Here is a 19,911-nt window from a genome sequence, read left to right as displayed (position 1 = left end):
GTGTGGAAATGTCCACATATCTTAAAGTTGCCAAAGTTGAGAAACACTAAGTTAGAGGCAACACTTGCAATATTACATTGTTCACTGCACGATTATAGTCTGTCTTACTTTGACACACGAATAGCATCATTAAAACATTGCTAAGATAAATTTATCAGTAATCTATCCCTTCTATCCACTATTTTATGCACTTCATTTTCTTCCAGATTTCCCCAGTACTCACAAGTCTTCTTTTCTCATTTGGGCTGGATTGTTCTTCATTCACCACAGGATCTGTTAGGGCCAAGAACATAGTAGAAGATTTAAACTTCATCATTCAAGATAGGCTTGAATTTCTCTCTGCAAAACATGGATGTTGCTAAATCTGGACTTCTTCTGCCTAAATCTTTTTCAACACTGGTCTTGGGATCACAGTATATGTAACAGCAATTTACCCGCTGAAGTTAATCTTGAAAGTCCCCATTGCTTTCTTAAGCAGTTTTATCCGAGAATCTGAATTGGTCACTGAGACCAACTTACACTTAGTTTTCTGGGCTTTTGGGCACATGCTGGACAGAGGTGGTATTCAGGCAGTTCGGACGTAGCAGAGATCCCAGCTGTATGTTGTCTTATTTAGTCATGTTTTTTAGACCAAGCACATGTGCGGAAGGCACACAAGCAAACTATCAGGCCTGCAGCCATCTTTTCTTTTGGATCTTTGGCCTGCCACACATTCTCCTATGCATTTTCTATTGTGGGAAAATGGGAGGGGGATTGTAGGAGTGAGATGCGATGTAGCCATAACAAAATTCTTTCTAGAAAGCCAAGGTCATCCTTTGTCTTTGCACCTCTGCACCTGACCGGAACTGGATGGGTGGAACTGCCAGCATGGCAGTGGAAGATTGGACCATGTGATGGACTTGTGGGTGTGGGGGTGAGATCGTGAACTTTCAACTGGGGGGGCGAACCAGGATGCTTTCAGATTCTGGTTTTCCCAGATGTGCCGACATGGCTGTCTTAATAAATTAGAACTTTGAGAAATTCTTTGCCTTGGACTCTGATTTCCTTTTGGATGCTATCAGGAACCCTGACACAAAGCACATGCGCGGAAGGCTGGGTGCATGCACGGAAAGTGCGTGCATATGCAAAGCGAGTGTGCAAGTGCAGGGCGAACCGATGGTAAAAATAAGTGAAACCCACCACTGGTGCTGGAGCCCATCCTCTGAGAATTTCTCTCACACCAGAATGTGAAGTGAGAAATTCCCTGAGGATGGGCCCCATCATGAGTCCAAAAGCTCGGAAGATTAGACCTTTGGTCTCAGTCACCGACCCAGATTGGATCCTGTAAGATTATCCTGGTTATTTGCTTTCATTCATGAGTTTTATCCTACCCAGTTCCTCCACCATACAATCAAGGTCCCATGATTACCTTTTTTGTGAGAACTGTTAGACACTGTGACAGTTCCAACGTCGACACTCATGTTTGAGAAGCCATTCATCACAAACACTTTGACCAGAAAAGTCCCTGAGAAGAGCACATAGCAAAAAATAATAATAATGAAATAGAGTAAATGAGACAGATTCACAATTAAAAACAAATCTTGAATGACCATAGGTAAACTTGGCTGGGTAGAAGGTCTTGGTGTTTCAAATAACTAGAGAGGATGGATGGTAGAGACCACGGCAAGTGAAGTCTGATGAATAAAAAGTTTAATATGACAGCAAAAGTTTAACATTATGGTATGGCTTGGAAAAAGTCAAATGAATGAACTTTTCATCCCCAATGCCAGGGGTGAAATTCAGCAGGTTGTGACAGGTTCTGGAGTTCTGGTAGCGGAAATTTTGAGTAGTTCGGAGAACTGGCAAATACCACCTCTGGCTGGTCCCAGAGTCGGGTGGGAATGGAGATTTTGCAGTATCCTTCCCCTGCCACGCTCACCAACCCACGTCCACAGAACTGCAGAGGTGGGTTCCTACCAGTTCGCACCTATTCGGTAGAACCGGTTCGTCAAATCTACCGGTTAGAAGCGGTTCCACCAGTGGACCCGGAAAGCAGGCCACACCTACAGGAGAGGTTTCAAAATTTTTTGAAACCCACCACTGGTCCTTGGATATGATTATTCTACACTATCATGCTCATATTTATAAAACTCAGTGCTTCTGTGAAAGGTAAGGATGACTACTGCATTTGTGGAGCAATCAGAACATTGCGTGTGTTGAAGTTGTTTTAACGCAAACCAAAGATGCCTTTTAAAAAACAAGTTTACACCATATTCTTATGCATGCCAGTGCCGTGTGTGAGGTAATTTAAGGTGGTTCTGACAAGTGTCGTCGGCATCTTCATATCCGGTCACATGGGTGGCAAGCCACTCCCATCCGGTTACATGGGCGGCAAGCCACTCCCACAAAGGAGGCCACACCCACAGAGTAGGTTCAAACAATTTTTGAAAGCCACCACTGCAGAACTGGTAGTAAAAAAAAAATTGAATTTCACCATATCCAATACTGATGATTTGACAACCAAACAGACTGCATATTTTGGCCAATCTTGACTTTCTACTCTCAGCAAGCTACCCTTTTCCTCCTGTCATGAATGGATTTCTGATATTTTCTGCTTCTTCTTTTCAGTTCCTTCTCAAGGTTCAGCAATCAGCCCCCCCCCCCAAAAAAAGATAGAAGCATTAACAAAGCTCAAAAACATTAATATTTGGTAATGTTCTCTTTGCCAAGTATCAGCCTTGGCGGTTGGCCAACAATTCCAAGCCAGGAGTCTATTTCCCCCCCACCCTGAAAATATTATAAATCTGATAAAATGCTGATTAGTTGGATATGCCCAATAGAAAACGAAATAAGATTTTCATATTTTGATTGAGATACTTCAGAGTTTCCTTCCTTTTTTAATCCTAACCTTCACTTAAGCTGCTTCATCTTTGTATACATTATTTACCGGGCTGGGTTTAGAAATGGATAAACCTACATTAGTCTTCATTTATAAAATCCCCTCACTGCTAGATTCAGCTTTCAGAGAGAAAAAATGGGAGTATTGTGTTTGGTGTCTTGGGTTAATACTGTTCTGACCTAGCCTTCCCCAGCAGCACGAAGCCGAGTCCTCATCCCAATAAATCCCGTGTATTTGATTTACATTGAATTCCTCTCCAGCAAAGTCTTTCTTCTCCTACAGTCTTTCAAGATAGTTCACAATTACTGACTTTTATCAGGCTTGGAGAGTGGCCAGGCTGATATCTTTCAGATGCTACAATACTTGGCAAGAATGCAGGAATGAACTAATTGTCTCCTGCAAACTCTTCTTTTATTTCCTCGGGGGGGGGGGTCATTCATCGTCCACCTGTGGCCTTAGTCCCAAGTCGACCCCTGTTCTTTAGCAGTTACCTTCGTCTGGCAACTCTGCGCATGCGCACACTGGGAACAGGCCCCAACTGTTCATCTGCCTCACTGATGTCTGACTCCGAAGGCAGTTGATAACTGTTGGATGGCCCTGGCCCCCTCTCTGCCTCTGACACAGAGCCCTCACTGTCAACAAATACTTGGATGAAAGGTAGCATGTGAACCAGTTAGATATAGATAATTAGAATCTGCATTACCTTCAGAATTCATTGGGATTGTATACATTTCAGACTTTTCTTCAACAAAGTCCTTCAGGTGGGAAAATGTTTCATTCATCCCGGTCACTTCAAACCTCACTTTTTCAGGGGCACCGCGACGTACAGAGACTTTGATTTCCAGGTCTTCCCCTAATTCCAAGGCATCGGAGGTTAACATAGCTTGAAGTCCAGAAATCGGCTCTACTAAATGAACAGCCAGGATTCCTACGACCTCTGAATCTGTAGTGTTGCTGGTGGCAACGATTTCAAGGGAATGGACCCCAGGGCCAATCAGCCGTTGAAGGACCCCATCCAAGGTCAGATTGTGAGGGGCAGTTCCTATTTTTGTGCTGGTCTCCATCACAGTCTTGTTATCACTTAAAACAGTATAGGTTACTCCAGTCCCTGCAAAAAAACCAACAACTTAAGCCAAACTTGCCCACCAAGCCACACCCACCAAGCGATGCCCATCAAGCCACGCCCATAGAACCGGTAGTAAAAATATTTGAATCTCACCACTGATTTCGATATTTTAAGGAATCGTTCAGATTAGCAGAGAGATCTACCTTGTGCACAGGGAAGATATCCTGTTTGAATGGCTACTGGAAGAGATAGACTACACTAACCTCCATCAAGTTCTACTTGAATCCACAAGGTTTCCTCATAAAGGGTCCTGCAATGAGAGCTGTTCCCCACTTCATATTTGCTGAAGCACCCGGTCACGGTGAGCTTATCCATTTTATCTCGAACAGTGATGAGTTTTTGAGCAGTCACGTGCCACTCACTAGTAGTGCACTCCACAAAAATGGTGAACTTGCCTGGTTCGGTGTAGCCATGAGTCACATTGCTATGCAAGCTGTAAACACAAAACTAGGACAAATTATCGGCATATCTGACGAGCCCCAAACCAGGAATAACTCTTGGTAATTGTTCCAAGCTGAGATCTTTGTTGCTTGGCACCTATATGACTTTACTACAGTGTTTCTCAACCTTGGCAACTTGAAGATGTCTGGACTTCAAGTCCCAGAATTCTCCAGCCAGCATTTGCTGGCTGGGGAATTCTGGGACTTGAAGTCCAGACATCTTCAAGTTGCCAAGGTTGAGAAACACTGCTCTACTATCTGGATCTACAATATATTCCAGGAACTATGAAGGAGAGACTGTCTTCGCTCTCTTTCTGTCACAAGTAACATCCAGACTGAGTTGCCCATTATTCTGTTGGCTGCACTTCTCACTCCTGGAAATCCACCTCCTTAGTACATTCCACCCCAGATTTACAGCAAGGCATTGAAAAGCGTAAGACAGGGGTGTCAAACTCAAGGCCAACAGGCTGCATCTGGCTGTAGGGCGCTTAGATCTAGCCTGTGGGGCCGCTATGGAAACACCGAAGGACCAGACGGTGGTGCCTCTGCCAGCGGAAATGGAGGTCATGGCTCTCCCAGGCACCATTTTCAGCCGCAACGGCCTCCTGCAGCCTTCTGCCAGTGAAAATAGAGTTTGGGGGGAGGGGGCTCTCCTGGGCTCCATTTTTGTCCCCAAAGGCCTCCGGGCTCTGTTTCCAGCTGCGATGGCCTCCTGTAGCCCTCTGCCAGCAAAAACGGAGCCCGTCATGGTCGAAAACAGAACCCTGGGCTCTGTTTTTGCTGACAAGTACAGGAGACCATTGCGGTGATGTCGAGCTGGCCACCCCCACCCCCCGCCCCCCCTGATGTCAAACACAATCCTGATGCGGTCCTCAATGAAATCGAGTTTGACACCCCTGGTGTAAGATATTGGCTCTAGGTGCAATTTGGCCAGCATCCCTTCTTAGAGGACATTACATTTAGAGATGAGGTAGGGGTCAAAAAGCTTAAGACTGTGACTCTGTAATCAAAACTGTGTCTTTTTTTTTTTAATATGGGTCGTGGTGGTGCATTGGTGGGGAAGATGGGGGTGGTTATCGAAACATATCCGGAAGTGGTAAACCCCACTCTTGAATCTCGCTGACTCTTAGAGGCAACGGCAGTCTCTTGAAAGCCTCTGCCTCATTTTCTCCCCAAGCTTCCTCTGACCTTGGAGGGTAATAGGGATCCACCGTGTTTCCATCTCCAGTGCTGATTATGCAGGACAGGTTTCCGGTATATGGTGAGAGCAGCCATTTCAAGGAGATGGTGACATTTTCCAATACGAACGTTGTTTCTGTCACCGCCAAGCTCAAGCCTGTAAAAGAGCAGAGAGAATGCCATCCCCTTTGGCATCCAAGGACAACTCAGAGCCATCTCAAATTTTATTCCACTAACAGACAAAATATCCTCCATAAAAATTACAACCATTTCAATCATTGCTATGGAACTTGGGAAACAAAAGCTAATATTATCAACATAGTACAGTATCCATCCTTCTCTATATCTATATCTATCTATCATCTGTCTATCTGTCTATCTGTCTGTCTATCTATCTATCATCTATCATCTATCTATCTATCTATCTATCTATCTATCTATCTATCTATCTATCCCTAATTACTTGCATAGGGATTATTCTTTATACTATTTATGTTATTTGTATTTTTTGCCATGGATTGCACCAGTGAGACTAAAACCAATTTCATATTGAAGCTCCAAGATCTTTAGAGAAGAATCCTCGGTCTTAAGACCAAGCTTGTGAGCTTGTAAAACTATAATAGAATGTTAAATAGAAAAATCATAACAAGCAAAGTGATTAATTTTAATATGGGTGGATTGCAGTACTGAAGTTGTTGATACAGACTTCAATAAGAGCAGTATTATATAAAATGTTCTCACCTAATCCAGAATTTGTTTACTTGGGATCACAGATCAGGTAGAAATAAAATATAACTCCTACACTGCAAAGCACCCAATTAACATTTTCAGCTGGAATTATTTCCAGCTCAATAGAGCTCAAGGTCAGAGAAGAAATAGATTAGTTTGTTTGTTTGTTTTATTAAATGTGCTTGCCGACCACCTTGCCACAAGGTCAAATCAAAATACACTTCCTCACCATTAAAAATAACCCCCAGATAGGAGTGGAGCATTTGCAAGGATCTAAATGATTCTGCAAACTATTGTATAGGCTGGCACCAAGCTGACAAGTCTCTGAATCTCAGACATCGCATTATTGTTCCTCGGGGGAGTGGGGTGGGGGGGAGGGAACCAGATTGCTGGTTGGCAATTTCAAGACAGGATTTCTACACAGATGTCCCTAACCACTCTTGGCCTCCCAGGTGTTGCTTACCTTCCATGCACTGGTATTGGATGGAAAGGTAGCTTCCCAAACCTGGACAGGGTTCTCCGAAGAAGGTTCCATCTGCTGTGACTTGGCATGCCTGGAGCCCATGACATTGCCCTGCGGAGATTAAGATGTCCACCCGAGTTATGACTTCAGTGATTGGATGGATGGATGGATGGATGGATGGATGGATGGATGGATGGATGGACGGATAGATGATAGATAGATAGATAGATAGATAGATAGATAGATAGATAGATAGATAGATAGACAGACAGATAGATAGATATTCTAAACTAAGAATATATGATATAGATGATAGATAGATAGATAGATAGATAGATAGATATAGATTAGATAGATAGATAGATAGATAGATAGATAGATAGATAGACAGACAGACAGACAGACAGACAGACAGACAGACACACAGATAGATGATAAATAGGCAGGCAGGCAGACAGACAGACATGTGTGAAAGACCTTGGGAGACTGGCCCAAGAGACACTACAAAGGGAAAAGTCAGATGGGAAACAGCATAGTCTGCGGCTGAACAGTGTGTGGGACAAGAGACTCAGATGGGACCCTCCCTAGTTCCTTGGACCATAAAGGAGATGTTGGGGGGGGGGGAACGGACAGAATTGTACTTTAGGACTTGCAAGACTCTGTCCATGTAGCTTTACAACAAAGTAGAATTAGCCCATCCGGTTGTGATTCCTGCTTGGTTTGCCCCTTGAGGCTCTATACAAGAAGCTAAGCAGAATTGGATCTGTCAGCATCTGGATATGGTGAGAAATATTTGAGCTGTAGGCTGAATATCAGGGAATTTGCCTATTGCTGCCAAGAAAGCTACCTGGACATGCTCATGTGGTCAATGTAGGTCAAACCTGACTGAAGGCAGTCTTTATTATTACCTTATGAAGGCTTCCAAATTGAGGGCCAGACAGGGTGGGGTTTCTAATTCTTGCAATATGAGTCTTGAGGCTTACCTGCAACTTCATCTTTCACGCTAATCCAACTGCACTCATCTTCGTCATCAAACTGCAGGGGAGTCTCGAGGACACAGTAGTGAGGAGTTTTCCGCCCATAGAAGCTCTCTCCGATCTGGATGACTTCTCCTGACCCACACTGCACGGTGGCGTTGGAGTTTTCACAAGCAACGCTGTGGCCTGATTCTGAACAGTAAGGAAATAATGAAAGGGTCTTTACCTTCTTTAATGCAGCTTCTCTGATGAGGTGCTCTCCAGATATGTTGGACTTGAATGTGTGAATTTCCAAAGACAACCCAAGACAAACTACCTGGGAATTATAGGAGCTGAATTCCAGAACATCTGATCATGAGACAATCTGGGAAAGCTTTCCTTAAGTGCTCTAATAGGGAGCAATAGATGGGGCTACTGAGAAGCTAGAAGGCACCAATTTTGTGCCAGTTTTGGGCTGTTTGATGGCACAGTGCCAGGGTTGCAAGTAACACCCCTGGTCTAGGTGGTTATATCTGTGTCTTGTGAAGGCACGGGTGTGGGTTTCATTTCTTACCAAATTCACAAATAAAATCAAACTCCTGGCTACAATTCTCAGTTACTCCCCACTGGTACTCAGCGTTCTTCAGGATATAGCCGCAGGATGATGCAAAGGCTGAAGGTGGATCTTGGAACCACTTGGTGTAGGTGATGTTTGAAGTATCTAGCCAAATCATAGATCCTGCATGGAAAGAAATTGATATAGCGTACGGATGCACCACAGAATATTTTACGGCTACAAAGAGAAGTGTCCATCAAGATTTATTTGCTTGGCCACTGGCCAGCAGTAGCACAGTGAAGGTGGATATACATGTCTCTTCAACCAGAAGATCTCTCAGGTTAACCCCCCCCCCCCCCCCGAAAATAGTGGGTGATCAGATCACAAACAAGCTAGTGTGATCCCCTGACTGGCTTCCATGGCAATGTATACTCATTGGGTTGCTGTCGTATGCCACGGCATTGGAAGAAGAGAGTTTAGCAAGATGACTAAGACGCTCTTCCATCAATCTTTTAATCATTCATGGACCGTAATTGTCATTTAAACATTTTACACTTGGCATTTTTGCTTTTAAACGTATGAGTCATCTTAGGTGCTTATGTAAGTAGAAAGGTGGCTCTTGGCGCATTCTGTCAATCAGAACATGCCCGGTCAATTTCTTCAAGGGCCATGCCCTCTCCTGCATTCTTGTCACTCATTAATTGGCCATCTGAGAATATTTAAGAAGTTCATAGGCAGGGACACAGGCTGATGACTTCTTTCTCCCCCATGCCTTAGAGCTGATATTTAAGGGTCTGTTTATATCGCACATTTGAATACAATTTATGAGAATTGGCATCCAATATACATGGAAGACATGGAAGGGAAAGGAGGGAGGAAATGATAGAGATTGAAGGGATGAAGTAGAGAGAGAGGGGGAGAAGGAAGGAAGGAGGGAGGGAAGGAAGAAAGGAAAAGATAGAGATGTAAGGGGAGGAATATAGAGGAAGGGAGAAGGAAGGAAGGAAAAGATAGCGATAGGAGGGAGGAAATAGAGGAAAAGATAGAGAAGTAAGGGAGTAAGGGAAGGAAGGAAGGAAGGAAGGAAGGAAGGAAGGAAGGAAGGAAGGAAAGAGCAGTGACAAACTTCTGTAGCATTGTCAAGAAAATTACCTCGATATATTCATAAATGCAGATGAGCTTCTCATTCCCTTTACAATTTACCACTCACATTTGTATCTAGAATTCTAACCACAACTTGCTGCACACACAACTGTCGTCAGTTTTTCCTTACCTTCATTAGTTTCATTTGAAGAGGTGTAGGTTATACCGATCCACCACTCCTTGTCTTCAGAGAGGTGTCCCTCCAAGAATGTTTGAGTCTCTTCATTCCCAATAAAGGCCAAATGGCCACCTCCTCTCTCGCACCAGCTCTGGGCACTTGTGAATGTGCGTTGGAGTCTCACAAATTCATAGCACGAGTGATTGAAAGCCACCTGATACTTTGAACAAGGGATCTCCTCTGCCAGGGAGAGGTCCTCTCCTGTAGACCAGGAAACTAGGGCTATAAAAATTATACTAAGGAAATGCATGACTGGATGAATAGTTGATGCAGCTCCTACGTTGAGAAAGACAGAGACAGAGAGCCCATCACCAATTCTCTACCCTTTCTGACTTGGTTTCGCAAACCTCTTTCTCTTTTCCACTTCTTCTCCCATTGCCTGTGACAGCCTACTAAACCTTTTGCTTCCAATTTAAATAAAAAAAGAAGCTTGCTTCTTTGAATGATCTTTTTTTTTAAAAAAAAAACACGACCTGGTGCTAAGGATGTACCAACGGATTTGAAAAAGGCCATTGTGCAAATGTCTGTTGCAAATCAAGAAGAATAAACAGCAAGCTTTAATGGACAAATGTCCATGTGAGCCGAGAAGATTACATTGATAAATAAGCACAGTTAGCTGCATGGCAGCCACAGATAAAAGAGGCGGTAAATGGGGCTATTGTATTTTATTTTTAAGTGCTGGGCATTTTATTTATTGAGACCTAAGCCCCAGAGCTCACTGTAACGAGATTGCCAAAAAGGCATTCAAAGTTGTCAACCTTATTTTACATTGTTTTCTCTCTGGTAACGCTATGCTGCTAACTAGGACATACAAAACCTTTGCCAGACCTATACTCAAATACTGGTCACCTGCCTGGAACCCACACTGCATTTCAGACATGAAAACATTAGAGGAGGTATTTTACAAGAAGAGTACTCAACTCCTCTGCTCGTAATAAAATTCCTTACACCACCAAGCTTGTAATTCTAGGTCTGGATAACCTTGAACTACGCCGTCTACATTCCAACCTGATCTTAGTGCAGAAGAAAATCTGCCATAACATCCTACCTGTTAATGGCTACTTTTACTTCCACTGCAATAACACAAGGGCCATCGATAGAGACAAACTCAATGGAATCCGTTCTGATCTTGATTGCAGGAAAAACTATTTCAGCAATAGAGTAGTAAATGTGTGGAATACCCTACCTGATCCTATTGTTAGTTCCTCTAACCCCCCTACCTTTTACCTTAAGCTGTCTATCGTGGATCTTACACATTTCTTAAGAGGTCCCTAAGGGGGGGGCGTGCATAAGCACACCAGCATGCCTACCATCCCTATCCTACTGTCCCCATTTATATGTACTCTTTTTATGTGTTTATGGCTATGTTTTGCTTCTTTATTTTTGCTTATTTTATTTATTCCAAAATAAGAATTTAAAAACCGTGAACATCTGATTCATCACTGTTTTCAGCCAAAAAGTCAGTATCCATAGTGAGATGTTGACATACAAAATATATATCTCTCGTGAGGGATATATGTAACAATTTCAGCAATCCTTAAAAACTATGAACAAAGGAGACATGTGGAAATCGGATGCATATCCATAGAAAGAAACAGCAGTACACTAAATTTCTGGAGAGTTTAGGAATAAGATGAAACCTTCGTTCATTACTTCCTTGCATCTCTTCAACCAGCAAATGCATTAACCGGTCTACGAATTGCTGGGATGAAAGAGATGGACAAATGAGTAATAGGAGTATCTCAAGACTGGTAAAAACCTTTCAGATTTTTTTATTATTATTGGTTCTGTGGGCGTGGCTTGGTGGGCGTGGCAGGGGAAGAATATTGTAAAATCTCTATTTCCTCCTAATTAGCTGGGACCCGGGAGGCAGAGAATTGATGGGGGCAGGGCCAGCCAGAGGTGGTATTTACCGGTTCTCCAAACTACCCAAAATTTCCGCTACCGGTTCTCCAGAACCTGCTGAATACCAGCTCTTATCTAGTCCAGTGTTAATGAACCTATGACACATGTGGTATGTCAAAGTGGATGACAATGATATTTTGGGTGACATGCCAGTTTCCAACCAAATATTCTGGTCTTCTTCTCTGATTCTATCGTCATCTTATTGCCCTGCTCCAGGAAAGCTACATTCTAGCCTGCTTATGCCCCTTTCTGACATGTCCACAAGAGGACTAAACTTGTATACCTCTCCGTTCAGATGCTGAAGAGCCAAGCTTTAGGGACAAAGGAGAGTTCTTTGCAGGAAGAGGTCTTTGATAGAAGGCGAAGCTTTGCAGAATCTGACCTTAGCCAAGCAAAGCTGTTTAGCTTCAGCTGTGCATAGTGGAGAGAGAGGGGGGGGGCTTGGACTGGCTATGTAAAGCTCCTGGGGAAAGTTAATTCCTTTCTGAAACAGCTTGAAGATAGACCTCTCCTGTGGTGGTGTGTACTTGCAATGGTCCTTGATCCAATACTGAAGCCCACATTTTTTATTTGAAGACCAGAAGAGGAGAGGAGAGGAGAGGAGAGGAGAGAACAATAGAACAAGAATAGAATAGAACAGGAATAGGATAGGATAGGATATAGAATAGAATAGAAAAGAAAAGAAAATAGAAGATAGGATAGGATAGGATAGGATATAGAATAGAATAGAATAGAATAGAATAGAATAGAATAGAATAGAATAGAATAGAACAAAAAGAACAGAACAGAACAGAATAGAATATTCTTTATTGGCCAAATGTGATTGGACACACAAAGAATTTGTCTTTGGTGCATATACTCTCAGTGTACATGAAGAAAAATAGAACAGAATGCATTCATCAAGAATCATAAGATACAACACTTATAGTCATAGGTTACTAATAAGCAATCAAATCATACTAGGAAACAACAGAACAATATAAATCATAAAAATACAAGCAACATGGTTATAGTCATAAGTGGGAGGAGATAAGTAATAGGAAGGATGAGAAGAATAGTAATACAGTCTTAGTAAATAGTAAATATATTGCATTACACAGATCCTCAGCTATGACCCATGCAGTATACAAGTTCATTGAGGACTTGTATACTGCATGGATCAGAAAGAGGGCTGAGAAAGTATCTACAAACCCCTCACATCCTGAACATAAACTATTTCAGCTGTTTCCCTCAGGATGGCACTATTGAGAATTGCATGCCAAAACAAGTAGACATAAAGACATAACCCCCCCCATGCCATCACTCCGCTGAACACCAAATTATCACACTATTGTCGTATGTCTAAGGATATTTGCTCATGTAGTAGGCTGTATTACTATTATCCTTATCTTTTCTACTAGCTTCTCTTATTGGTATTTTATATTACTTTGTTGTTTGCGTGTACACCGAGAGCTTATGCAACGGAGACAACTTCCTTGTGTGTCCAATCACACTTGGCCAATAAAAGTATTCTATTGTTGTTGATTCTCAGGCTGATGAACAGCTATCGCTGACTTCCTTCAACCCAAAGAAAACTAGCTCTTGACTTACCCCTTTACATGCAATATGATTGTGAAAATGATTAGTAGTCTGAATAGTCTTCAAGAGCTTTGCTAGTTTGTGAAATCTGGATATGTCGGGCGTAGTAGGGACTACAAGGATGATAGTTGGGAAAGCTTGGAATACCTTGAATGACCACGAGAGGGAGACAGATAATTAGGGATGGGTTAAGTAGCATGCCTTTAGTAAAGAATAGACACTTTCTCCCACTAGATGGCGGGTTAATAGGTTTGCGTGTGGAAATCTGATGCCAGTTAATGGCACCTGTTTGTGAGTGGCTGACCTAAGCATTTACATGCGAGTGCTATTTACTACTATCTCTGTTCTGATCTTTATGTTTATGCCAAAGGCACTCAAGTGAATACTGCAGACAAAATACTTGGCTGTATATAGAAATATCTGGATTTGGTTCGTGTAGGATTAAGGTTTAGGTCTGGCTTTGCATGTGACTGAAGGTGTCAACTGCTGAATTTTCAGGGAAAGTTCATTTTATTGCATTTGTTCCTTTTAACCACTTTAGTTATCCAACGGACCATTTCAATTTTCCTATTATCAATTTTGTTACTACCCTTCTCGTCTTTCCTGTTCTCATCTCCTGTTGGTACTGATGAAAGAAATGTCCTTCTGGGTTCGGCTCCAAGTGGGGAAAAAGACACTGGAGAGATGGGGGCTGCTTGGAAAGATGGTTTATTGTTGGACAGGGCCACATGGCTTGAGCTCTGAACAGAAAAGGTGATCACATGCTTCAATGTTGGTGGAGAAGAAGAGAAGGGCTGAGGGAGGGGCTTGCTAGGCTTTTTATAACCTGTTCAGTCCCACCTCTCTGTTTCCTGTTCCTGTGTAAGAAATGTATTCTGATTGGTTGTCAGACTCCCATGGGGCCATGCAGGGGCAACTCTCCAGGCTGTGTTTTGAATCCAGATTTGGTTGAGTTCTCAGATGCCATGTGGTCAGTTGGGTAAAGTTCCTTAATCCCTTCCCCCTGGAGCTGCAGTGGAGTAGTCTTTATTATGTAGAAGTGGCCCATTAACAGTGGGGATGGGCAGGAAGCTACAGGCAATTATTCTGTCTTTTAAAACATGTTTCTTTCTTTTCATATCCAGAGAGATGTTCTGCCTTTTCAATATTTCCTAGGATATTTCATTTTTCTGGGAGAGGGCTGGATGATAACTTCTCACGATACCTTATGATTTGTCACTTTGTTGTTTATATCTTATGATATATGTCTTTGTAAAAAGTTTTTTATTTTTTTAGTCTCACTAAAACACATTTACAAGTATACATTCTCATAGTTATTATTCTTATCACATTTTAACACTTTTAAATGTTCATTTTTCCATATAAAAAGTTAAAATATATGATCAGGATTGCTTTGCTTACCATCCCATACGCCTATTTAGTTTTGCCGCCCCCTTCTTTCCTTTCCTTTTCTCCATCCCTCCATTCTCTACTTTCTTCTTTCCTCCTCTCCTTCCCCTTCCTCTCTCCTACTCTTCTCTACCTCTTCCTCTTCATGCCCTCTCTCCTCCTCTTCTCCTCTCATGATTTATGATTTATCACTTTGCTGTTTGTCTGTACACTGAGAGCTTATGTTTGTAAGTATAGTGTATGCTTGTATGTACACTGAGAGTTTATGCACCAGAGACAAATACCTTAGTTGTCCAATCCAATCTTTATTTGGCCAATGAAGAATTCTGTTCTATTTTCTTCCAATTCATCCAGCTGTATCTATAGAACATCTTCAGCCACATTAGTTACTAGCCTAGTAGTTATGGGCACCCAATGCACTGAGTTTAGTTAGTTTCAATCTTAATCAGTGGAGGATTACATAGAAATAACCTCTCCACATTCCATGCAGAATGCCTATTGTCGTCTTTCCAAGTGATGAACTCAGGGAAGTCGAGCCTCTGACACTATGTCACTATGTATGAGATCTTTTATTGAGTTCATCATATCCGCACTTAGAAAGGTGAAGATAGCTCTAAATTATTCCCGCACTTAGAAATAGTTAAAAGATTAAGACCAGGAGTGGGTTGCTACTGACATTACTGCCAGTTCAGCTCACAAAATAAAAATTGTGCACGTGTGCTCGCTTTGCACTTAAAAAGGTCAGCACATGCACACGATGTTAGAAAAGAAAAAAAATCAAATTTTTGCAATGAAGATTGTTCTGCACGTGTGCAGAATCAAAAATCGAGATGGTGGCACCAACGATAGAATCAGTTGGGGGGGGCATGGCAGGCCGAGTTACTACTTACTCAGCCGAACCGGTAGGAACCGGTAGGAACCGGTACAGTGGGGTCTGGTGTCCCTCACATGCACGCGCACAGCACATGCATGCGTCTTTACCTGCCGGACGCTCTGCAGCACTCCAGCTGCTCGGCAAAGCATCGTGCAGGCGCTGTACACTCCGTGCGCATGCACGGAAGCGCCGAAGAGGTCAAATACAGGTAAGGAGCTCGGGCGGGGGGTGGGCCCTCCGGAGCACCATACTGGAACGGTACCCAGTGGTCCTGTCAGGCATCAGTATGCCCGTACCGGAGCGTACCATCTGCAACTCACCACTGGAACCCACCTCTGATAAGACCTCCCCTAACAAGCTGAATCTTAACAGAACACACACCCTGAAGGGTGTTAGGGATGTCTTACCCCCACACTATTTGTTTCCAGAGAGTAAGTCATCTGTGTACCAAGTTTGGTTGAAAATGCTCAAGGCGCTCCAGAGTTATGCTGGAATACACATACACAGACACACACATACAGAGCCATTTATATCTACACTATATTACCCAAAGTATTCGCTCACCTGCCTTTATTCACATATGAACGTACTGTTATTGACGTCCCATTCCTAATTGATAGGATTCAATATGACGTCGGTTCAGCCTTTGCAGCTATAACAGCTTCAACTCTTCTGGGAAGGCTGTCCACAAGATTTAGGAGTGTGTTTATGGGAATTTTTGACCATTCTTCCAGAAGCGCATTTGTGAGGTCACACACTGATGTTGGGCGAGTTTACATGGCCTACCACTTCGTGGCTGAGTTGCTGTCATTCCCAAACACTTCCACGTTCTTATAATACAGCTGACAGTTAACTATGGGATATTTAGGAGCGAGGAAATGTCACGACTGGATTTGTTGCGCAGGTGGCATCCTATCACAGTTCCACGCTGGAATTCACTGAGCTCCTGAGAGCAACCCATTCTTTCACCAACATTTGTAAAAACAGTCTGCATGCCTAGGTGCTTGATTTTATACACCTGTGGCCATGGAAGTGATTGAAACACCTGGTTCTGATTATTTGGATGGGTGAGCGAATACTTTTGGCAATATAGTGTATATATACAGATTGCCTTTCCTTTGTTATTTGTTACTAGTAGGAGATCAGTTCCAGCACTGATTTCAACAAACACTCTTTTTCTCTAAGGAAGATTCCAAGGTTTCAGTTTGAAGCCAGGATGAAAACTAGGTCACTGAGATGGCGAGGCCTGTGGAACAGGTTTTACCCAATTTCTTGGAATGGCCTCAGTTGAGGGCTTTAAACAGCTTCAGGATCCGCCTGGGGCAGAAAGCTCATGCGATGCTTCCTCCGTTGCTTTATCTCCGAACTTTGCCTTAGATTAAAATGCTTGGAAAAACCTGGGCCTGGCTCTTTCTTTCAACATCCCTCAAAACATTTTATTCCCTCCCTTTCCCTCCCCCCAGAAATGATATTTTCTGCCCAAAATGATTAAAGTGGAGCAACCTCTACTTTGGTTGCTATCTCTCTCTCTCCAAGTGCACAGAGAACTTGGAAATATGTGATCTGAGATATGATCCAAGATTTTATCACAGCTGCAGTTTGAAAAATTGCATCCTTATCCAAAAATAAAAAATAAAAATCCATCCACAATGCAAATCCTCAAGAGGGCAGTGGTCCATAGCTATGGGGCGAGCTGGTTTTGGTCTCTCATCTTCTATAAAAATGGCAAGATATAGGTCTAGGTCAAACTCAATTTTATTGAGAGCCGTATCTGTGTTGTGCTTATTCTGACCTAGGCTTCCCCAGCAGCACGAAGCCGAGTCCTCGTCCCGATAAACCTCTTTTATTTAATTGACAGTGAATTCCCTCCAGCAAAGTCTTTCCTCTCCCACGGTCTTTCAAGTTAGTTCACAATTACTGACCTTTATTGGGCTTGGAGAGTGGCCAGGGCGATATCTTTCAGATGCCGCAATACTTGGCAAGAATGCAGGAATGAACTAATGGTCTCCTGCAAACTCCACTCCCCTGTTGTTCCTCTTTTATTTGCTATGGGAGGGGCCATTCACCGTCCACCTGCGGCCTTACTCCCAAGTTGACCCTTGTTCTTTAGCTGTTCCCTTCGTCTGGCAACTCTGCACATCCGCACACTGGGACTAGGCTCCAGCTGTTTGTCTGTTTCACTGTTGTCTGACTCCAAAGGCAGCTGATAACTGTCAGACGGCCCTGATCCACTCTCTGCCTCCGACGCAGAGCACTCATCAGAGCCTTCCCTAGATTTCCTTAGAGTTTAACATCCCTGGTCTAGGGTATTTTGGCTAAGTATTGTTAATTTTCTGCAGCTGCTGATAATGGCACTCTTATTTGGTTCTCCATATACATAATTATTTATTTGATCATTTCCTTTCAAATTCCATACCCTCTATTTAAATTTTGTGCTTCTAACCTAAATACGACTGCAAGGTGATCCAACCAGTCAGTCCTAGAGGAGATCCACCCTGACTGCTCTTTAGAAGGCCAGATCCTGAGGATGAAACTCAAATTCTTTGGCCACCTCATAAGAAGGAAGGACTCACTGGAGAAGAATCTAATGCTGGGAAAGACTGAGGGCAAAAGAAGAAGGAACAACAGAGAATGAAGTGGCTGGATGGAGTCACTGAAGCAGTTGGCGTGAGCTTAAATGGACTCCAGAGGATGGTAGAGGACAGGAAGGCCTGAAGGAACGTTGTCCATGCAGTCGCGATGGGTCGGACATGACTTTGCAACTAACAACAACGAAACCTAAATATGATTGTTTACAATTTCCAGGGTGGTTCATAAGAGTTTGCACGTGGTTTTTACCAGGCTCTTTAAAGAACATCTGGCAAAACAGGCTCACTTTGACCAAAACATGAAATGCTCAGGGTTTGGAAATGTTTGCATGTCTGTTTTATTGGCCCTAACAGATATAATTTCCTTTTGTTTGCGCTGAAGTGATCAAAGAACCAGAGCAATATGATTCAGTTTTTCAATACAAACTGCAGCCCACATGTGGTCTGAAATCACAAGGATTTGAGAGTCAAACTCCAGGTTATTTAAAACTCATAGCTAATGATTGACTTGCTGGCCTTCTCAAGACTGGTCACGTAAAATCATTGCTGCATTGTCCCTAATCGTAGCACTGAAGATAAGTTCTGCCTTGTCCCATCCTAATGAAGATCAAAAGGGGAAAAGAAGAAGAAAAACTGAGCTTTTCTGGTGGAAAATGTATTCATGTAAGCTAATTACACCGAGAAATGGCAACTTCTGATTTTGCAAGCAAGTTCTTTGTATAGATGCTTCTAAATTGTTATGATTCGGTTATAGAACCAGGGAAAAAAAACCCATCTCTTTACTACCCATTGCCAGCGTTCCCAGGCACTCATTCTGCTTCTGTGATGGATTATCTCTGTGATGGGGTTTTTAAGCTCAATCCCCCAGATGAGTATATGTTTGCATTTACCAGCAAGAACTGGCTTTGATAGTTGACAATTAACCAGTAGATTTTAAAGAAAAGATTGGACAACCTTTGTCTGAAATGGTCTAAAGCAGTGATGGTCAACCTTGAATGTTAATGTGCATGTGTGAAACCCCAAAATGCAATGCAAGTGCCCCCTGCAAATGCGCCCCACCCAGCCCGTGCGTTCACAGTTCCCCACACACATGCGCCCCGCCCCTTCAGCCATTTTTGGCTTCCAGGTTGGTGCAAGAGGCTTTCCAGGCCCAAAACGGGGTGGGGAACACAAACGCACATGCAAGGAACCTCCCCCCCCAAATGCAATGCGAGCGCCCACACACACATGCGCCTTACCCTCCCGCGCATACACAGCGGAGACACGAAGACCCACTGGCCACCAGGAGGCGTATGTGCATGTGCAGTGTAACTGGGCTGGGGTGATGGCTGGCATGCCCACAGAGAGGCTGTGCGTGCCACCTGTGGTAGGTTTGCCGTCATGGCTATAGTCCACGATGCCATGAAGAGTTAGAGTTAGCGTTGGTGGATTATGCAAAATGTTCTTTAAAAAAGGATAAAGTTTAGCCCTCAGTTATTCCTGTTATGTATAACTACTGATTGTACTGTTATAGAGATTAACTTGATTTTGTACTTAATAATGGCAGCAAGACTGTTGGTGGCGCAATACTGAAAGAAGGAAGATTTGCCTACTATTCAAGAATGGACATTAAAAATAACAAACCTAGCAGAGATGGCTAAAATATCAGCATATCTCAAGGATCACTCAAATGAGAGATATAAACTGGAGTGGAGGAGATGGATTGACTATATTCAAAATAAATACGGGACTAAGAAATTCCAGATAGTTTATGACTAAAGAAGCAAGGAATTATATAATCTGTTTAGAGTTAGCCTAACAAAAGAGGAGTTAAAGCTCAAATGAAAGTTGATACTAACTTTCTTTAAGTTTATTTTAGAACATCTTGTTAAAGATTTATACCCTGTATTTGTTCTGGGAAGTCGGAGGGGGGGGGTTGGGTTCAGGTGG

The 19,911-nt window shown here is 42.9% G+C and overlaps 1 protein-coding gene across 1 annotated transcript in view; it reads right to left on the bottom strand.

Moving 5' to 3' along the window:
- The window catches only part of PKD1L3 (polycystin 1 like 3, transient receptor potential channel interacting), a 59,446-nt gene extending 49,505 nt beyond the window's left edge, over positions 1-9,941 (bottom strand). Inside the window, exons 1-9 of the mRNA XM_087729294.1 lie at positions 9,601-9,941; positions 8,346-8,510; positions 7,799-7,984; positions 6,816-6,926; positions 5,633-5,780; positions 4,208-4,428; positions 3,582-3,986; positions 1,409-1,504; positions 224-273 (exon numbers count right to left, since the gene is read on the bottom strand). Coding sequence (XP_087585420.1) covers positions 224-273; positions 1,409-1,504; positions 3,582-3,986; positions 4,208-4,428; positions 5,633-5,780; positions 6,816-6,926; positions 7,799-7,984; positions 8,346-8,510; positions 9,601-9,898 — 1,680 coding nt within the window. The 5' untranslated portion in view covers positions 9,899-9,941. The remainder of the gene's footprint in view (positions 1-223; positions 274-1,408; positions 1,505-3,581; positions 3,987-4,207; positions 4,429-5,632; positions 5,781-6,815; positions 6,927-7,798; positions 7,985-8,345; positions 8,511-9,600) is intronic.
- Positions 9,942-19,911: the final 9,970 nt, after the last annotated feature.

This window comes from Thamnophis sirtalis, unplaced genomic scaffold (assembly GCF_051295495.1).
Source record: "Thamnophis sirtalis isolate CommonGarterSnake01/CBP01778 unplaced genomic scaffold, rThaSir2_p1.2 scaffold_14, whole genome shotgun sequence".
In the NCBI taxonomy this organism is placed as follows: domain Eukaryota; kingdom Metazoa; phylum Chordata; class Lepidosauria; order Squamata; family Natricidae; genus Thamnophis; species Thamnophis sirtalis.
The sequence above is the reverse complement of the archived record's forward strand: the minus strand, read 5'-3'. Positions and strand labels throughout refer to the sequence as shown.